At 46.9% G+C, this 17113-nt stretch overlaps 1 protein-coding gene across 2 annotated transcripts in view; it reads left to right on the top strand.

The window, feature by feature from the left end:
- The window catches only part of CFDP1 (craniofacial development protein 1), a 133729-nt gene extending 117692 nt beyond the window's left edge, over nt 1–16037 (top strand). For both annotated transcript variants that reach the window (XR_011499012.1, XM_014848625.3), the window contains one exon: nt 9552–16037. Coding sequence is in view for 1 of the 2 variants with exons in the window: in XM_014848625.3 (XP_014704111.1) it covers nt 9552–9642 (91 nt within the window). In the remaining variant the exon portion in view is untranslated. The remainder of the gene's footprint in view (nt 1–9551) is intronic.
- The last annotated feature ends 1076 nt before the right edge of the window (nt 16038–17113 follow it).

Here is a 17113-nt window from a genome sequence, read left to right as displayed (position 1 = left end):
AGAAGTAAACAACAAACCTGAAAATATTTTGAGGAAGGGGAAACTATGGCCTAGGAGATTTGAAAAAGATCCAAACAGAATTTCTAGAAATGAAAAGTACAATAACCATGATTAAAAACTAAATGGATAGACTTAACAGTACTTAGGCAACTGAAAGAATCCATGCACTGGAAAATAGTCAGAAGCAGTTCTCCAGAAGATGGCTCAGAGCGACAAAAAGACAAAATAGTGGAAAAGAAGTTAAGCAGCCTGGAGAACAGAATGGGAAAAGACAAAAAAAACCTCCTTGTAGATTTTTTAAAACCCAAAGAATCCAAGATAGATGAAATAGAAATCCACACTTAGACATGTCAGCATGAAACTGCAGAAACCAAAGACAAAGAGAAAAAATCTTAAGAGCAGCCAGAAAAAAGAAAGGAGGGGCAATTACACTGACAGATGGCCTCTCATCGGCAACAGTGCAAACCGGAAGACACTGGAATGATCTATTCAAAGTGCTGAAATAAACAACTATCTACCTAGACTTCTGCTTTACGTGTGTGTGTAGATATAGATAAATGAGTGTGTGTGTGTGTCTGTGTGTATCTCCTTCAAGAATGAGGGCAAATAGGGACATTTTCAGAATAGTAAAAGCTGAGAGGGCCAGCCTCATGGCCTAGTGGTTAAGTTCGGCACACTCCGCCTTGGCAGCCCAGGTTCAGTTCCTGGGCGGGGACCTACACCACTCAGTGGCAGCCCTGCTGTGGCAGCAACCCATATAGAAAATAGAGGAAGATTGGCACAGATGGTCACTCAGGGCCAATCTTTCTCAGCAAAAAAAAAAAAAAAAAAAGCTGAGAGAGTTGCCCCCAGCAGGTCTTCACCTAAAGGATGAAGGATATACTCTAGCAAAAGAAAAGTGATTCCAGATGGAAGGTCTAAGAATCACTGAAGAGCAAAGAGGCATATATGTGGTAAACTTAAATGAGCATTGACTATATAAAACAATATATTAATGTCTTGTAAGTTGTTAAAGCAAGATAGTATTAAAATAGCTGGCAACAAATACGTAAAAGTTGGGCAGCGGGGATAAATGGAGTTTAGTTTTCCAAAGATCTTGTATTGTCTAGAAGGACGGGGAAGGTGTCGACTAAGGGTGCATATTGAAATTTCTAGAGTAGAAACAGAGTATTTAATTTCCAAAGTAATGGAAGGAGACAATAGAATGATTTTTTTTTTTTAACTAAGCAAAAGAAGACACAAAAGGAGAATTAAAGAAACCAGCCAGGACAAATAATAAGTACAAAATAAGGTGATAGAGTTTGGTTGGTTGGTTGTTTTTGTTTTTTTAAGATTGGCAACAGATGTTAGCTCAGATGCCAATCTTTTTTTTTTTCCTTCTTCTTCTCCTCAAATCCCCCCGGCGCACAGTTGTATATTCTAGCTGTGAGTGCCTCTGGTTGTGCTATGTGGGACGCAGCCTCAGCATGGCCTGATGAGCGGTGCCCCATGTCTGTGCCCAGGATCTGAACCGGTGAAACCCTAGGCCACTGAAGTGGGGCACCCAAACTTAACCACGCCGCCACGGGGCCAGCCCCATGCGGTAGGCTTAAAACTAAATTTATCAGAACTTCCATTAAATAGCAATAAACTAAATGCTCCAGTTGAAAGACAAGAGATTGGCACGTTGAATTAAAAAATAAAAAACAATTATTTGCTGTTTAAAAGAGACTTAGCTAAAACAATGGGATGCAGAAATGCTGAAAATAAAAAGATGGGAGAAAAGATAAACCATGCAAACACTAACCAAAATAAAGCTGATGTAGCCATATTAATATTAGACAAAATAAACTTTAAGGCAAAAACATTACCGGAAATAAAGAGAGCGGTCTTCTCATAATGATAAAAAACATTCACTTTCTCTGGGAGATAGAACAATTCAGATTCGAATGTACGGTTTGGCGTTAGCTACTGAAGCTCAGTGTAGTCATTCCCTGTGACTCAGCAGTTCTACTCCTAGCTATATTCCCAACAGAAGTTCAGTTATATGTTCCCCCAAAAGACGTGTGAGAATTTAAATAATGGTGCTTTTCATAATATCCCAAAACTGGAAACAACTCAAATGTCTATCAATAGTATAAGAGACAAACTGGGGTATGTTCACACACTGGGATGCTCTTTAGCAATGGGAATGATTGTGGATAAATTTCAATAACATAGTAACAAAGAGAAGTTCACCCAGTATGATTCCATTTATATGAAGGTCAAAAATAGGCAAAACCAATGTGTCCATTAGGTCATTTTGTGAAAGGAGCAAGTCACAAAAGAATACACAGTATAAGTCTGTTTACTTCAAGTTCAAAATCAGGCACAACTAGACTGCAATGCCAAGGAAACAGAAACTTGAAAGGGAAGCAGGGAAATGTGGGCGAGTTAAACACACTTGGCTGGGTGTGTGTTGGGGTAAGAGGTATGCAGAGGCCTCCTCAAGGCTGCCAGCATTCTGCTTCTTGACCTGGTGATAGCCACATGAGCGCTTGCTTCATAATGATTCATTGCCTTGCCCATTTTAAACACTTTGCTCTGTGTGTGCGTGTTTGTGCATCCGTGTGTGTGTGCGCGTTATATTTTACAATAAACTGAATTCATATCCTGGCTCTACGACAAACCTGCCATGTGCTTTAGCCCCAGTTTCATCATCTATAAAGCAGAAATTCTTCAGTATACCTCTCAGGTTTACTGTGGGAATTAAGTAAGTAGGGGAAATGTCTAGCATGTTTATAAGTAGGAATCTCCTCCCTCTTCCCCCAGGTCCTTTGCTTGCTCTTCTTTCTTCTGTCTGCCATTACTGACCCTGCCAAGTCTAGAGTTTTACTGGAAAGCTAGGTGCTTTTATTCCTTTAAATCTCTTCCTGGTGTATTTCTGCCAACCCTTCAGGAATACTTTCCCAAGCAGGTACAGCTTGGGAGCATCTCCTTCCAGTCTCCCCAGCTGGTCTCTTCTTTCTCTGGGCTTTTAAACTTGGGAAGTCCCAGGGCTGTCTCTCCTCACATTCCATGCTAAGATACCATTTTCTTTTTTTCTTTTCTTTTCTTTTTTTTTTTTTTGAGGAAGATTAGCCCTGATCTAATATCTGCTGCCAATCCTCCTCTTTTTGCTGAGGAAGACTGGCCCTGAGCTAACATCTGTGCCCATCTTCCTCTACTTTATATGTGGGACGCCTACCATAGCATGGCTTGCCAAACAGTTTGTGCCATGTCTGCACCCGGGATCCAAACTGGCAAACCCTGGGCTGCCAAAGTGGAACGTCTGCACTTAACCACTGCGCCACCAGGCTGGCCCCTAAGATACCATTTTCTGCTGATGACTCCCAAAAAAGCTGTCCCCTGCCTGACTGTTCCACTGAGCTCCAGACTCCCATACAATCTGTTTAGTTGACATCTCCATTTATATGTCCGACACACATCAAACTTAACATCCAAAACCAGATGCTCACTTTCTTTGCATAAATGGACTCCTTCCTTCCTCAGACTTCTCAGAAAATGGCACCATCATAATCCATCCAACTGTTAAAAGAAAAACCTAGGAGTCATCCTTGATTTCCACTCTTTCCGCTCATGTCCTGAAAGTCCAATAGACAATTCTGTAGTATAACATTCAGTTTGTCCATCTTGGTGTCTGCCCCACTGCCACCACTCCGGTACATGCCACAGACATCTGCTTTGCTCCCTGCTTCAATATCTCTACCGTTTTCTCCATTCTCCACATAGCAGTGAAAATAAGTTTTTAAAAATACACATCATTTTCCCTCTCTTCCCTGCCGAAAGCCCTCCAGTTGCACTTACAATCCACGTTCAGCTCCTTACCCTGGCATTCCAGGTCCTGCCCGTGCTGTGCCCTGCCCACCTCTTTTCCTCTTCTCCCCGCACAAGGCAGCCTGGCCTCTAGTGCTCCTCGGGATCCTCCTCCGCGATAGGCTCTTATTTGTCACTCAGGGCTCAGCTTGTTGCCACTCTCTGGGATGGCCCCCGCCCTCCCCCAGGAACCCTCAATCCCACTACCCTGTTTGATTGTCTCCCTCACACTTAGTATCAACTGACGGGTGTTGTAGTGTCTTATTTGATGTTTAGTAAGCCCCCAGGGGCAGGGTCTGGTTCACACTGCATCACCAGCACCTGAAGAACACCTGCCCCTGGAGCACTGTCCAAGTGCCCATCCCAGTACTGATCAGATGACCATGGTTTTGCTTGGGGCCCTAGTAGGATTAGAATCAACCACCTAGAAAAGAAGGGTGCAATACATCAGAATGATGTCTCCACCATGCATCATTTTCAGTCAATGAAGTTGGTTTAAATGCCTGTTCCTGGGACTAGCCCCGTGGTCAAGTGGTTAAGTCCACTTACTCCACTTTGGTGGCCCAAGGTTCACCAGTTCGGATCCTGGGCATGGACCTACACACTGCTCATCAAGCCATGCTGTGGCAGCATCCCACATAGAAGAACTAGAATGACTTACAACTAGGATATACAACTATGTACTGGGGCTTTGGGGAGAAAAAACAAAGAAGATTGCCAACAGATGTTAGCTCTGGGCCAATCTTCCTCACCAAAAACAAAAAAGAAAGCATACGCAAAATGCCTGTAACAAAGACAGTTGTCTGCACAGCAAAGAATCGCTGCTCTTTCTCTGAGTCCCAGACTCCCAGGGCCCAGGCCAGCATGGTACAGCTTTTCAGGGTTGGTGTCAGCAGTCTGCACTCAGGCATTTAGCGTTGCTTCCCTCCAGCCCAATCACACAGGTTCCCCGGCAGTGTTCACCATCAGCAGTGTGTCTCTCCAGCACTGCTGAGGCAGAGATCAGCAGGCTTAGGGGGAAAGGGTCAATGTACAGAAAATGAGAGAAATACGGGCTTGGTCTTTGCTGCTGCTGGCAGTCAAATTGAAGGTCATGGAGCAGGGTGATTGGAAGCAGGTGTGTTTGTAATTTGGCGGGGCATGAAGGAGAGACCAGAGAAAATAATTTTTTTCTCCAAGGAATCTATCTCCGTGACCAAGTCACTCTTTCAGAACCAGCACAACCTTGAGGTGAAATGGGAGGAAAGCAGTGGAGAAGAAACTTAATTAAAATCACCACACTTTCACTCTAGCCCTTGGGAGGTTTGCGAGTGACATCCTCTTCCACGAGGGTGGGGTGCCATGGGCTTGTGCAATACTGGGGAGATTGCTTCTTTCAGTTGCATTTCTCAGGGCAAAAAAGTACGTATCTGGGACCGGCCCGGTGGCACAGCAGTTAAGTGCGCACGTTCCGCTTCTCGGCAGCCCGAGGTTCGCTGGTTCGTATCCCAGGTGCGGGCATGGCACCACTGGGCACGCCACGCTGTGGTAGGCGTCCCACATACAAAGTAGAGGAAGATGGGCACGGATGTTAGCTCAAGGCCAGTCTTCCTCAGCAAAAAGAGGAGGATTGGCAGTAGTTAGCTCAGGGCTAATCTTTCTCAAAAAAAAAAGTACATATGACGTCCATCACAGAGCTTTGCTCTAGTCTCCAAGTGCCTGCATTGCCCATTGCTTTCTGGTGCTGGGAATTGAAGTTTACCTGCTTTCCTTCTCATGTCTGTGCTGCGCTGAATGCTTGCTTGGGGAACTGAACGTTGGCTCTGTGTGGAGCAAACTAACAGCCGTAAAACGTCCTCTTCATGTCCCTGCTTCAGATTTCCCTGCCACTCCCTGTGCTTTCTTTTCCTGGCCAGTGGGCAGGAGGCCTCTCCTGGGCAGATGACCATATAACAGAGCTCTTGCAGGTCAGCACTCCCCTGGGCCCTCCTACTTTCAAAGACCTCTGACTTCTTGGGAGGAGAGATAGCCATTCTTTCATTTGCAGCATGGGTTCCCAGAAGTAGGTACTGATGTAGCCCCTAGAAGCATTTTCTACCCTTGTTGTCTTCCATTTTTCCCTCTCTCCCCATTGGCCTGGATCTCAAGAAAGTTGGTAGCAGAAAAGTAAAATTTGCATTGAAAGATCAAAAAGATGTCAGAGCCGGTTGTGTCTAACCTGGTTCTGAAAGGAAAAGCTAGAAAATCCCTTAGGATTTGATGCTGTTAGCATATTTTATTAAACAAGAGAAGAGCTGCTGCCTCTTAAATGGGCCACGTAAGGCAATAGTAGGGGAAAGGGATGACACCCTCAACCCCAAGCCCGGCTTCCCAGGGGACTGGGCTGCATCAAGCTGGGTCCCCAGGAGTGCTGGGCCCAGGCCAGAAAAGCATCACTGCACTTGTCAGCTGGTGGTTCTGTGCTGGGACTGTAACCCACTTACCGCACCTGAGAACTTCCTGAGGCTCGGTTTAAATAGGCCATCCACTTGGGCCACTTTGGAGGAGGTGGCCTTCCCCACGAGCCCTTCCTCTTTCTGGAGCATTTGGTCTCTTGGTCCCTGCTCCAGCTGTCCCAAGTTCTGAGGCTTTGCAGTGATATAGTCAAGTTAGAAATGGGAAGCAAGAACCCCGCGATGCTCACAGCTATTTTTGGTTTTACTGTTTACAAAGCACTTCTCACAGTTTCATTGTATTGTCAGAGATATTGTAATTTTTATTCCTGTTTTACAGAGAAGAAAAATAAGGCACAGAAAATTAAGTATCTTGCCCAAAGTCACACAAATAGTAAACGTCAGAGCCACTCTCATCCTCAACACCTTCTCTATCTCTGGGTGGTAGGGGAGTCCACGTCCAATAGAAGTTTTGTTCCTGCTCAGTTCTTGGCAGTAAACCAAAGCCATCACAAGCATCCTATCAGCAGCTGCAGCTGGCTGTGAATAGGGGCATGAAGTCGCCAAACCTGCCTTGATGGCTTTTGTCTGGGTTGCCCTTGGGAATTCAGTTGCATTCTGCACATGTGCCCCTCTTTGCTGCCTGAGGCCTTCTCTAAACCTGAACTCTGCCTGCTGAGCACCCAGCCTGGCTTCACTCTTGATAGTCCCAAGGTCAGCTGGACCCAGAACAGCTTCCAGGAACCTGCAAGACCATTCTTCATGCTCACTGAGCATCCTAATTTAAGTATGACTTCCTCCTCTTTAAAGGAAAGTCAAGAAGAAAGACCACAAGTGCTCAAAGCTGCATACTTCTCTTCCTTCCCCTGGCCCGCTCTCTCAGATAGGTAGTATCTGGTAGTGGCTCTCTTGAAACATGCCTGAAATTCTTCTCGAGCCACACTTCACCCCTTTTTTTCTGCTGGAGCTTCAAGGGGCAGGTAAAGCACACTGCTGTCAAAACATTGATCCCCATCACAGTCTTCAGCCAGGACCAGTTGACTGGGGTGGGGAGGGATGATGGTTGGAGTGTAACGAAGCCCATCAGTCAATTTGGGTTAACAGCCCCCTCTGGAGAATCATGGGTCCCTCAGTGTTAGGTGGAATGCGAGTTTGTTCTGTGGTGTGTCTATTTCCCCACCAGTCTCCTGTTTTCTCTCTTTATCAGAAGGGGTCCATGGTGTCTGTGGCTTCCTGTCGGCCAGGGAATCTGAAATTCAAATGTAACTGGGCATCCTCCATTTCACTTGCTAAATCTGACAACCTGACCCCGAGGGCTTATATCAGGCGAGCAGGCTCTGCTCTTGTGCTCCCAGCCATTCTGGCCTCTTGGTAGTTTTGACACAGCAGCTTAATCTCTGATCCCAGACCAGGTAGTGGTTGTTAGTCACTGAGAACACTCATCAAGAGAGCTGAGGGGCCGGTTCCGTGGCCGAGTGGTTAAGTTCGCGCACTCCGCTGTGGCGGCCCAGGGTTCGGATCCTGGCACCGCTTGTCAGGCCACGTTGAGGCAGCATCCCACATCCCACAACTAGAAGGACATGCAACTAAGATATACAACCGTGTACAGGGGGGGTTTGGGGAGATAAAGCAGAAAAAAAAACAGATTGGCAACCGTTGTTAGCCCAGGTGCCAATCCTTAAAAAAGAAAGGAAGATTGGCAACAGTTGTTAGCCCAGGTGCCAATCATTTAAAAAAAGAGCTGACTGCTCCTCTTGGGTCATTGTCCTCAGGACCCTGGCAGAAGCTGGCTTCCCAAAATGATGGTGACAACATTAGCTGCCATTTTGTTGCACACCTGCCCTGTGCTAGGCATTATATATACACTGTTTCATTTAGTCCTCACAACAGCCCTTCAAAAAAGGGATGATTATCCTTTTTTTTCTTTCTGGCAGATTAGGAAACAGAGTTGGCAGGTTACATGGCTTACCCAGAGTCACACAGCCAGCAAGTGACAGAGTCAAGATTCGAACTCAGAGTCGCCACCCCCTCTGTAGTAAGGCATAGGGTTAGTGGCTGCAGGCTTGGCTGGAAAGCAGAGAGGCTGGACTGCATTTCACAGAGTGCTCCGGAAGGGAAAGCGAAGCCCTGAGCTCAGCAAAGCAGCACAGGTTCCTGAACCTGGGAATGTTCTCACCATAAACGTAATGACCTTGTAATGACAGGTGCACATTTTCCACAGTGCAACAAAAGGAAAATTAGTGCAGAGATTCAATTAAGTCTCCCATTTTCAATGGCAATTTTGCTCTCTCAATAGATTAATGAGCAGCAGAGATCCCCTCCCCCCAGGCAAATCTCGGCACACTTTATGGCAAGAAGGTGCATTAAAATGCAGCTGTGTCTCATTAAGCCGCCAGCCTGCCCGTTTCAGCCCTGTGCTGCCTTCCCATCCTGCCTGGGAGGACCAAGGGAAGCCTGGACCTGGCCCCAGGTTTGGGAGCCAGAGCACTGACCTTTGATGTGGACTGTAGGCAGCAGACGCTTAATCCCACCCCTTAGAGGAATTGAGGGAAAGGCCTCTTCTGTCAAGCTCACAGAAGCGACCTGGAGGAGCCAAGAAGAGGAGAGAAAGGTGGGGGAAAAGGTAGTAGCTGAAGGCAATTAAATCGCTTTTGAAGCGAGCTCTTTATGTAGCTCAGCTCTCTGCCCCTTCACTGCAGTCCAAGAGGGTGGTTTTTACTACCCTGTTTCTTCCATTTTCAGATGCATTTTTTTTTTAACATTTTGACATATACATGCAGCATGCATAGCTTTCTCTCCCCTACAAACTCAGCACACTACTAAGGCCAGGAAATATGGCATCACTGTTTTGCTGTTGAGAAAAATTGAGGCTCAGGGCTATTCAGTCCTTGACCAGCGTGGCCCAGCTAATGAGTAACGGCTCCAAACCTGGGCTTGACTAAGCCTGCATTCTTTCCTTAAGACCTTGTTACAAAATTGGAACATTCTCCTGCCACCAAGGCTCTGATGTGCTTTCCCTTTGATAAGTTGTTGCTTTCTCCTTTTCATTTTCTTTTCTTATACATCTGAACCAGAAACATCCTTGTTTAGATCCAACATGAGTGGTTTGGATGTTACTGAAAGAGTCGTGGGTGGTCAGTCTGGGCACCAACTGTTGTCATCTGTTTGCATTTGCTGTAACCCCATGATCGCGCTGGCCAAGTGGCCCCATTCACACCGGAGGGAGGGGGTGCGCTGGGATAGTGCAGAGGAGGCATTTCTCTGGCTGGATTCTGCTGACAAACATCTTTTTTCGTTTTCTTCTAGGTACATTGAACGGAAAGCTTTTCTAGACCGAGTGGATCACAGGCAGTTTGAAATTGAGCGGGATCTCAGGCTGAGCAAAATGAAACCCTAATGTTATGGGGGAAAATCAGTAGCAGCTTAATCCGGTTTACAATGTGAGCTTTTTGTGCATCTGTGAAATGTTTCCGGTATTTCTCACTGACTGTTTCCCAGCAAGGTCTTTTTTTGTACTTTGAATCTGTGTCTTTGTATCTTGATCTCACGTGGTTTCATTCATTTTACTTTTAAAAGTTTGTCCTTTAAAATAAATAACTAAGTACAAGTTGGTCTTTTGAGAGGCTGGCGAAGATGATGGCACACTCACCTTCCCTTATTTTGCTGCGAAGTCCTCCAGGGCAAGGCAGTATGCCCCAGACCTGTCTGAGCTGGCCTAGGGGAGGAGGGCTGCCCGGCCTGGGTGTGCATTTCTGGCGCCGTGGGGCTCTCTCTGAGTCAGCCTTGCTGTGGAGACCGAGGGAAGGAGGTTCACCAGCGCTGCGGAACCCCAGGTCCTGGGCAGTTTTGTTCTCAGTTCCGCTCGTGCTTCTCTTCTGATCTCCTTCTCCATCCTGAATGGGATTCCTATTTACTGGTATAGAGTAAAGCTGAAAATAAGGATATATTATTGCTGAATTAGAGATTTTTTTCCCTTCAGTCTTTTTCCTCTTCCTAAAGTCAACTTCAGATGTGCTCTCACCTCAATAATTCTTTAGCTTTTGGTTTGTCAAAAGAGACTGTGAAGGGCTCTTTCTTTTTTATACTCCGTAGGAAAATTTAAATTCCAAACTTCATAGTAATAGAGCTGTAAACCCCACAACCTGCTCCGTGTGTGTGTGTGCGTGTGTGTGTCCTGAGTCACATGGACAGGTTTTAGGGAAGGTAGGGTTGTGAGTGTGCTCACGTGTGTGTGTGTCCTAAGTAACATGGATAGTTTGAGAGGAAGGTTAAGGTTCCAAAGACTGGGATCCAGTTCCTGCCTGGACGTCTATCAGCTATGTGACCTTGACCACAGCTCAGCTTTCTGAGCCTCCATTTTCTGGTCTGTAAAGGCATGAGGAACACCAGTACCTTGTAAGGGTTGAGATGAGCTAATGACACACCTGAGGGCTATAAGCACAGGCCTCCCCATCCAGTCCTTTAATATTCGACCCTACATGGTTATGGGGTTACGAACTTTATTGCTCGGGAAGGTAGTCTACAACCTACATTCGAACACATTCTCCACATCCATGATGATAAAGGATTCTAGAACTGGTACTAGTGCATTCAGGCCAGCGTCAGAACAGGCCTCAGTTCTGGGCCTACACGGGGACACAGGAATAACAGGAAAGTCCTTTAGCCTAAGACTATCCAGCATTTTGATTAGGGCGGGACATCCAGACCTACAGGAGCCACCAGCTGAGACCGAGATGCAAGTCGTGCCATGTGTATCCTCGGGTGTGTCGTCCCTTGTTGACTGCCTTGTGGATGGCTGCCTCGTGGGATGCTGGGGTTCTTCACACAGGTGGGTTAGCTAGTCTCGCTTTGCTCCGAAGGCATAGAGAGAGGAGTCAAGTATGTCAGTGATGGTCACAGCAGGGCCTTGGCCCTGCCTGTTTTACTCATGATCCAGGCTTCTCCCTCTGTACTCTGTATTAGGTTAATGCTACAGCTCTGCAGAAAGGTCGGCTCCTTTCTTCGCCCTCTTGGTTTGGTGAGTCTTTTCCTGACAGGTTTGCTGCACGCATCTGATCTCCACTAGATGACTTTTTACGCGTTCGTGAGTCTTTTGAAAAGCTCCTCTAGCCCAGCCCCTTCTTCTGACAGAATCTGGCAACTTGTCAAGAATTCATAGCTGTTTGCACCATTCTTGTTACAGATGCCCTTCCTCCCAGCTTTGTAGATCCTTACTTTAGTGTTCCCAGACTTTCACATTTAAAATTATTTCCTTTGCCTTGACTTCACCTGCCTCCCTCTCGATCTACATGTAACCTCCTTAAAAGCCACTCATATTGAACTAAGTTCACCTTAACTGATGAAGCAGCTTCCTCTGGCTAATGTGCATGTGTGTGTATGTATGCACATACGTGTATCATTTTACAATGAGACTTTTAGAAGCAGTTTCAAAGCAGGCTTTCATTTCTGTCTCATTGGCCATGGCTGAATCATCTGACCACCCCCAGCAGTAGGGGAGGCTGGAAAAGCCTCTGTCGTGGAAGCTGGCTGGGGCGGGGGGTTGCAGGGCAGGAATTAGGAGTAGGTGATAGGTCAGCCAACCAGGGTACCCAGCACACTCAGTTCTTTGTAATAAATCCACAGGCTTTTCTCCATTTGGTCTTGACAGTTGTCCCAGAGGAGTGGGTGGGGTTAGAGATGAAACAAGATGGGCCGTGTATTGGTAACTGTTGAAGCTGGGTGAGGAATACATCATGTTCTTTACAGTATTCCCTCTACTTTTATATAGATTTGAGTTTTTGATAATCATTTTTTTCAATTGTCCCAGAGAGGCAGAATTGAGCTGTTTATAAGGACTTTGAGGTGTTCCAGCCATTCCAGGACAGAATGGGCAGCCTTCAGAAGCCCTGCTCTCCACCTCCTAAGATCCTGTGCTTATTTGACAACTTGGAAACTAATCTGTACAGATTCTATGTCATCTCATCTCCCAGACTTTTTTGTTGTTGTTGTTTTGAGGAAGATTAGCCGTGAGCTAACATCCGTGCCCATCTTCCTCTACTTTATATGTGAGACGCCTGCCACAGCATGGCTTGATAAGTGGTGCGTAGGTCCACACCCAGGATCCGAACTTGCAAATCCCAGGCCGCTGAAGTGGAGCGTGCGAACTTAACTGCTGCACCACCGGGCTGGCCCCCTCATCTCTCAGACTTTGAAGCACCTCCTCTGATGCCTATATTCACTTCATAGTGTTGTGGATCAATTCCAAGGGATGGTGGAATTTGCCAGCAAGACAGGTCCTTGGATGTGCGCAGTTGGTCTCCAAATGTGTGATTGTTTCTCGTAGGTGTAAACCAGACCCCAGGATATGTGTGTCTTCTTAGCCCTTCCTGACCATCCACAGTGGGCTGAGCACTGTGGCTGCAGAATGAAATGTGCCTTGGCTGCCAGTCAGGGACCCAGGCAGAGGACTAAGGTGTAGGAGAAAATATGAAGGAAATGACACAGCCACTAAGGAGCAGACCTGCATGATTCAGCAAGTGGTGAAATCTGGAGAGGGTGAGGTGTGGGCATCCATGTGGGCGCCTGAGGCAGGCATGGACCACCCTTGGGCCTTCCTCTTGGTCGTCTGTGCTCCTGCCTGAGCTCCATCTCTGTCCTTGGCAGGACCTACTTTCTCAGTCAGCATTGCTACCTGTCCTGACCTCTTCCTCCCTGACTCTCCAAAGGACTGAGAGCTGCCTCAGCAAATGCCTGGCCTTTCCCAGTGGGCCCGTGGCAGCCAGGCTGAGTGGTGGGGCTGATTGAGTTGTGTTATCTGCAATCAAGAATCACCTTTTTTATCTGAGTCTTGTTTGCAAGATGGCAGACACCATCTAGCCCATAGTTTTTAAGAACAAGTGGATAGTATTTTATCTGGCTCTGCACATCCACATTTAGTGAAAACTAATCTGCCCAACTCCCAAAGGAAGTGATGGCCCTTTATCCAGGAGTTGGGAAATGTCAAGGAAAATATATGCAGGAAGTGGAAAGACTGAGTCAGTGCTGAGAGGCAGTTCAGCAGCCGTTTGTCGGTGACCATGCGCCACCCTTGCCATGGCGTGAAGGACAAGAGGACGGCCTGAGGACGCTTCCTGGCTGGCCTGCAGAGTCCAGAGAATCCTTGAGCGTTGAGGTTCCTGACCTTGCTCTTGCCATCAGTCTTTGTCTTCTCCTTGTCCCAGATGGGTGTGTCAGATTTTCAGGGCATCTGGTACCTTCCCATTACTGAAAAAACTGCCCTAAAACAGTGTAAGATCAAAGAATAAAACAAGCTTCTTTATGTGTTCTCACCTATTTCCTGAGGAACAAGGTGTTCTAATTAGGAATTCTGTATAAGATCTCTAGGGGAGAAGGGACCGCATTAAGAACTAAATCTTGAGAGAGCTGTACACTGTCAGAGCTGAGGAGGAGGAGCTGGACTAAGAACCCTGGCAGGCACTTAGCTGGTGCCTGAGGCCATGAGAACTGCACAGGTGCAGCAGGCTAGCTGAAGGCTGACCCCACAGAAGGACGAGGAGAATCTTCCTAGAAAGGAGTGGAGTGATGGTGCTTCTGGTGCCCAGGCAGGCCAGGTGACAGGGCCCTCCAGGTGCTGTGCTGCCTCGTGCTGTCAGCTGAACAGAGGAGGTGTGTGATGTGGGGTCGTTAGCGTGGCACAGTGTGGTTGGCGTAGCGTGGCAGGAGGGAAAGGACCCAGAACAGGCTCTTGAGAGTACAGTCTTCAGGCATTTGGTAGCAGCCTTTAGCCAGAACTGGAATGGCTCAGGCATGTTGGATAAGAGTACATGACTTTTGTTTTGTTTTGTTTTTGCCAAGGAAGATTTGCCCTGAGCTAACAACCACTGCCAATCTTCCTCTTTTTGTATGTGAGCCGCCACTACAGCATGGCCACTGACAGACGAGTGGTGTAGGTCCACACCCAGGAAGTGAACCCAGGCCGCCAAAGTAGAGCATGCCGAACTTAACCACTAGGCCGCCAGGATTGGCCCCATGACTCTTTTTTAATTACCAGAAAGCAGAAGCGAACAAATAGGAATTGGTATGAGATGGTGGATTCCTGGGGAAGGATCAGAAGCTCTTAGCTTCACCAACAAATGATGGAGTGGTCCCTTGTGCCAGTGCTTCCTCACAGCTTATCTCATCAGATCCTTTCTTCATTTTTCAGAAGAGGAAACTTGCCTAAGGTCAAACTGCAGAAAAGCCAGTGATCACACCTACATCTTAGGACTGAAGGGCAAGATGGGGGGGTCTGGTGCAGGCAAGATTAAACAGCCTTTCATCGCCTTCTGGATCCCAGTTCCATAATGGAGGATTCACGTTGGAAAGGAAAGACTTGATTGTAAGGGATCAGAAGAACCAAAGATGAGGAGGTGCTTGCAGTTGAAAAGAATGGCAGCTGGCACACACTGGTGCCAAAAGTTTGTGTCAGAAGTACAGCAAAGGCCTAGGTGCACTGGCTTCAGCTTCCAGTCCTGCCTACACCCTGGGGCAGCATCCGAACCACTCTCTGCATGGGGGTAGTGCGCTGCCTCACCTAGACAGCCTCAGGCCTCATGGTGGTGTCACTCATGCATACGCTGTGCTCCAGAACCAAGTTTCCGTACTAAGCAGTGGAAGCAGAGTTGCCCTCTCCTCTTTAGGATGCTGCCTGGCAGGGAGTGAGGGGAGGAGGGAGTGGGTGCCAGGTGACTGCATCTTGGAGAGTCAGGGTATCTGAAGTGCCACTCCCACGGTACCTCCTTCCCTGGCTTATAGGCGTGCCCAGAGTTTCTGCCTCAGACTTTTCTGTAAAGTCTTTTTTTTTCTGCAGCTTTTTTTTGTGTGCCCTCTTAGCCCAACTTAGATCCAAAAATACTGTCAGATGCAGTCTTTGTGCACAGGCAAATTGACCACAACAAAGAAAGAGGAATGTGGAAATCCAGAAGATTCCTCCCTGGTCCCCTGCAGCCTGGAATGGCCTTAACCACAAAGACCCTCCTGCAGGGTCTCCTCCCTGTGGTCTGCCAGTGAGCTTTCCCTGTGATCTCAGCTGATAGGGTGGACTGATCTTTGTTCAAGTAAGGTACAAGGTAGCTATGTGAGGGAGGGGAGGACGTAGGTTAACACAAGGAGAGCATTATTGGGGTCAAATACACTGGGGTTGGTGTCCTGCCCCTAACCTTAAATCCTAGTGCTGTGATCCAGGTTGAGATCCTCTGAGTCTCAGATTCCGTCTTCAAAAAGTTGCTAAGAATGATGTTAATAATCCTGCTCTGCCTCCCTGACAGCATTTCATTAATGAAATACAGTACCTAACTGTTAAGTTACCATAATTAAATTGTGCGCCTGGCTTCCAGCCCCTCAAGACAGCCAAGCTTATGTGAATAAATCTGGAACTGCACTTGGCCCTTGACACAGCAACTGTACTCCTGGGTTGATGTCCTAGAGAAGCACCAGCATGTGCACAAGGAGGTAGGACGAGGTGATCATAAAAACTTGGAAACCAACCAACGCCCGTTAGGAGAAAGGATCAGTTGTGAAATAGTCACACGGTGGAATATGATACAGCGATGAAATGGACGAAGCTCATAATCAGCATTGATGCAATAAGGAAGTTGCGAAAGACCTAGCATACGATCCCAGTTATACAAGTTCAAAATGTGGACGTAGAGGTGATGGTTGTCAGCATTGTGAATGCACTAAATACCACTGAATTGTAAGCTTTAAAATGGTTAATTTTATGTTATGTGAATCTCACCTCAATAAAAAAAAAATTTTAACATGCTGAAGATACTATACATTGGTTCAGAATATATATATCATTATACATAAAAATACATATATAAACATAGTCATATATAAATAAATGGGTGATAAACACCAAACTCAGCATGGTGGTTACCTCTCATGGGATAGGGAAGATTACATGATCAGAGAAAGATAAAAAAGGAGCTTAATTTGCAGATGAGGTTTTATCTTAAATTGGGATATGAGGACACAGATACTTCTTACATTATTCATTATACCTATTTATCTGAAATGTTTCAAGGTAATTTTTTAAAAAGAAAGACAAGCAAGCCCACATTTAAACTTGTATCACCTCTGTCTGTCTCCTTACAAGAGAGAGGTCCAAGGGATGGACTTCAGGGATGGAAGGGTTGCCATGGTGATGAGCTTGCTGGGTGTCAAGGAGCTTTCTCCGCATTCCATTCTGGGCTAGCAGGCATTCCAGAATGACCCCCAGCAAGCAACTCCTGGGAACATTCCTCAGGAGAGGAGTGACTCACATGGGTGCCCTCCAACTCCCCTTTCTCTGAAAAGCAGGTGGCAGCTGGGAGAGCTGAGGGGTCTGTGCCAGGCCCTCTGCCCCCTCTCAGCACAGCCGATGGTGCGAGGCCTGCTGAGTCAGCCTTTCCTTCACCCACACAGCCTCGACAGATGCACAGAGACAAGACACAAACAGGCCATGTGTTAGAAAGGTGCGGCAGGCCTCGACTTGTTAGATGCAAATAAATGGTTCCTGACCTGGATAAATGAGCTTGAGATTTGAAGACACCACAGTGAATTACAGTCAATGTCTGGGTTTTCTAGTGGAAGTTATGGAGCTGTCTTTCTTGAAACTCTGCTCAGCATCCTGAGCTGTCCCCAAGGCCCTTGGGCCACAGCTCTGACATGAGGCTACTGTGGGTGCCCTCTCTCAGTGGGAGGTGTGGCCAGACTCCTCAGGGTGTGGAAGACTTGCTGGGCCAGCTGCCCTGCTCTCCTCTGCAGGGAGGGCAGGAAGCTATCCTCTTTGACTAGTCCCACTAATTTCTGTTAATGATTTAATGCCCTACTTCTCCCAGTTAACATCTTTGCGTTATAACCTAAGT

The sequence above is a fragment of the Equus asinus genome, chromosome 28 (assembly GCF_041296235.1).
Source record: "Equus asinus isolate D_3611 breed Donkey chromosome 28, EquAss-T2T_v2, whole genome shotgun sequence".
NCBI classification, from domain to species: Eukaryota; Metazoa; Chordata; class Mammalia; order Perissodactyla; family Equidae; genus Equus; species Equus asinus.
This window is presented reverse-complemented; position numbering and strand designations above follow the sequence as displayed.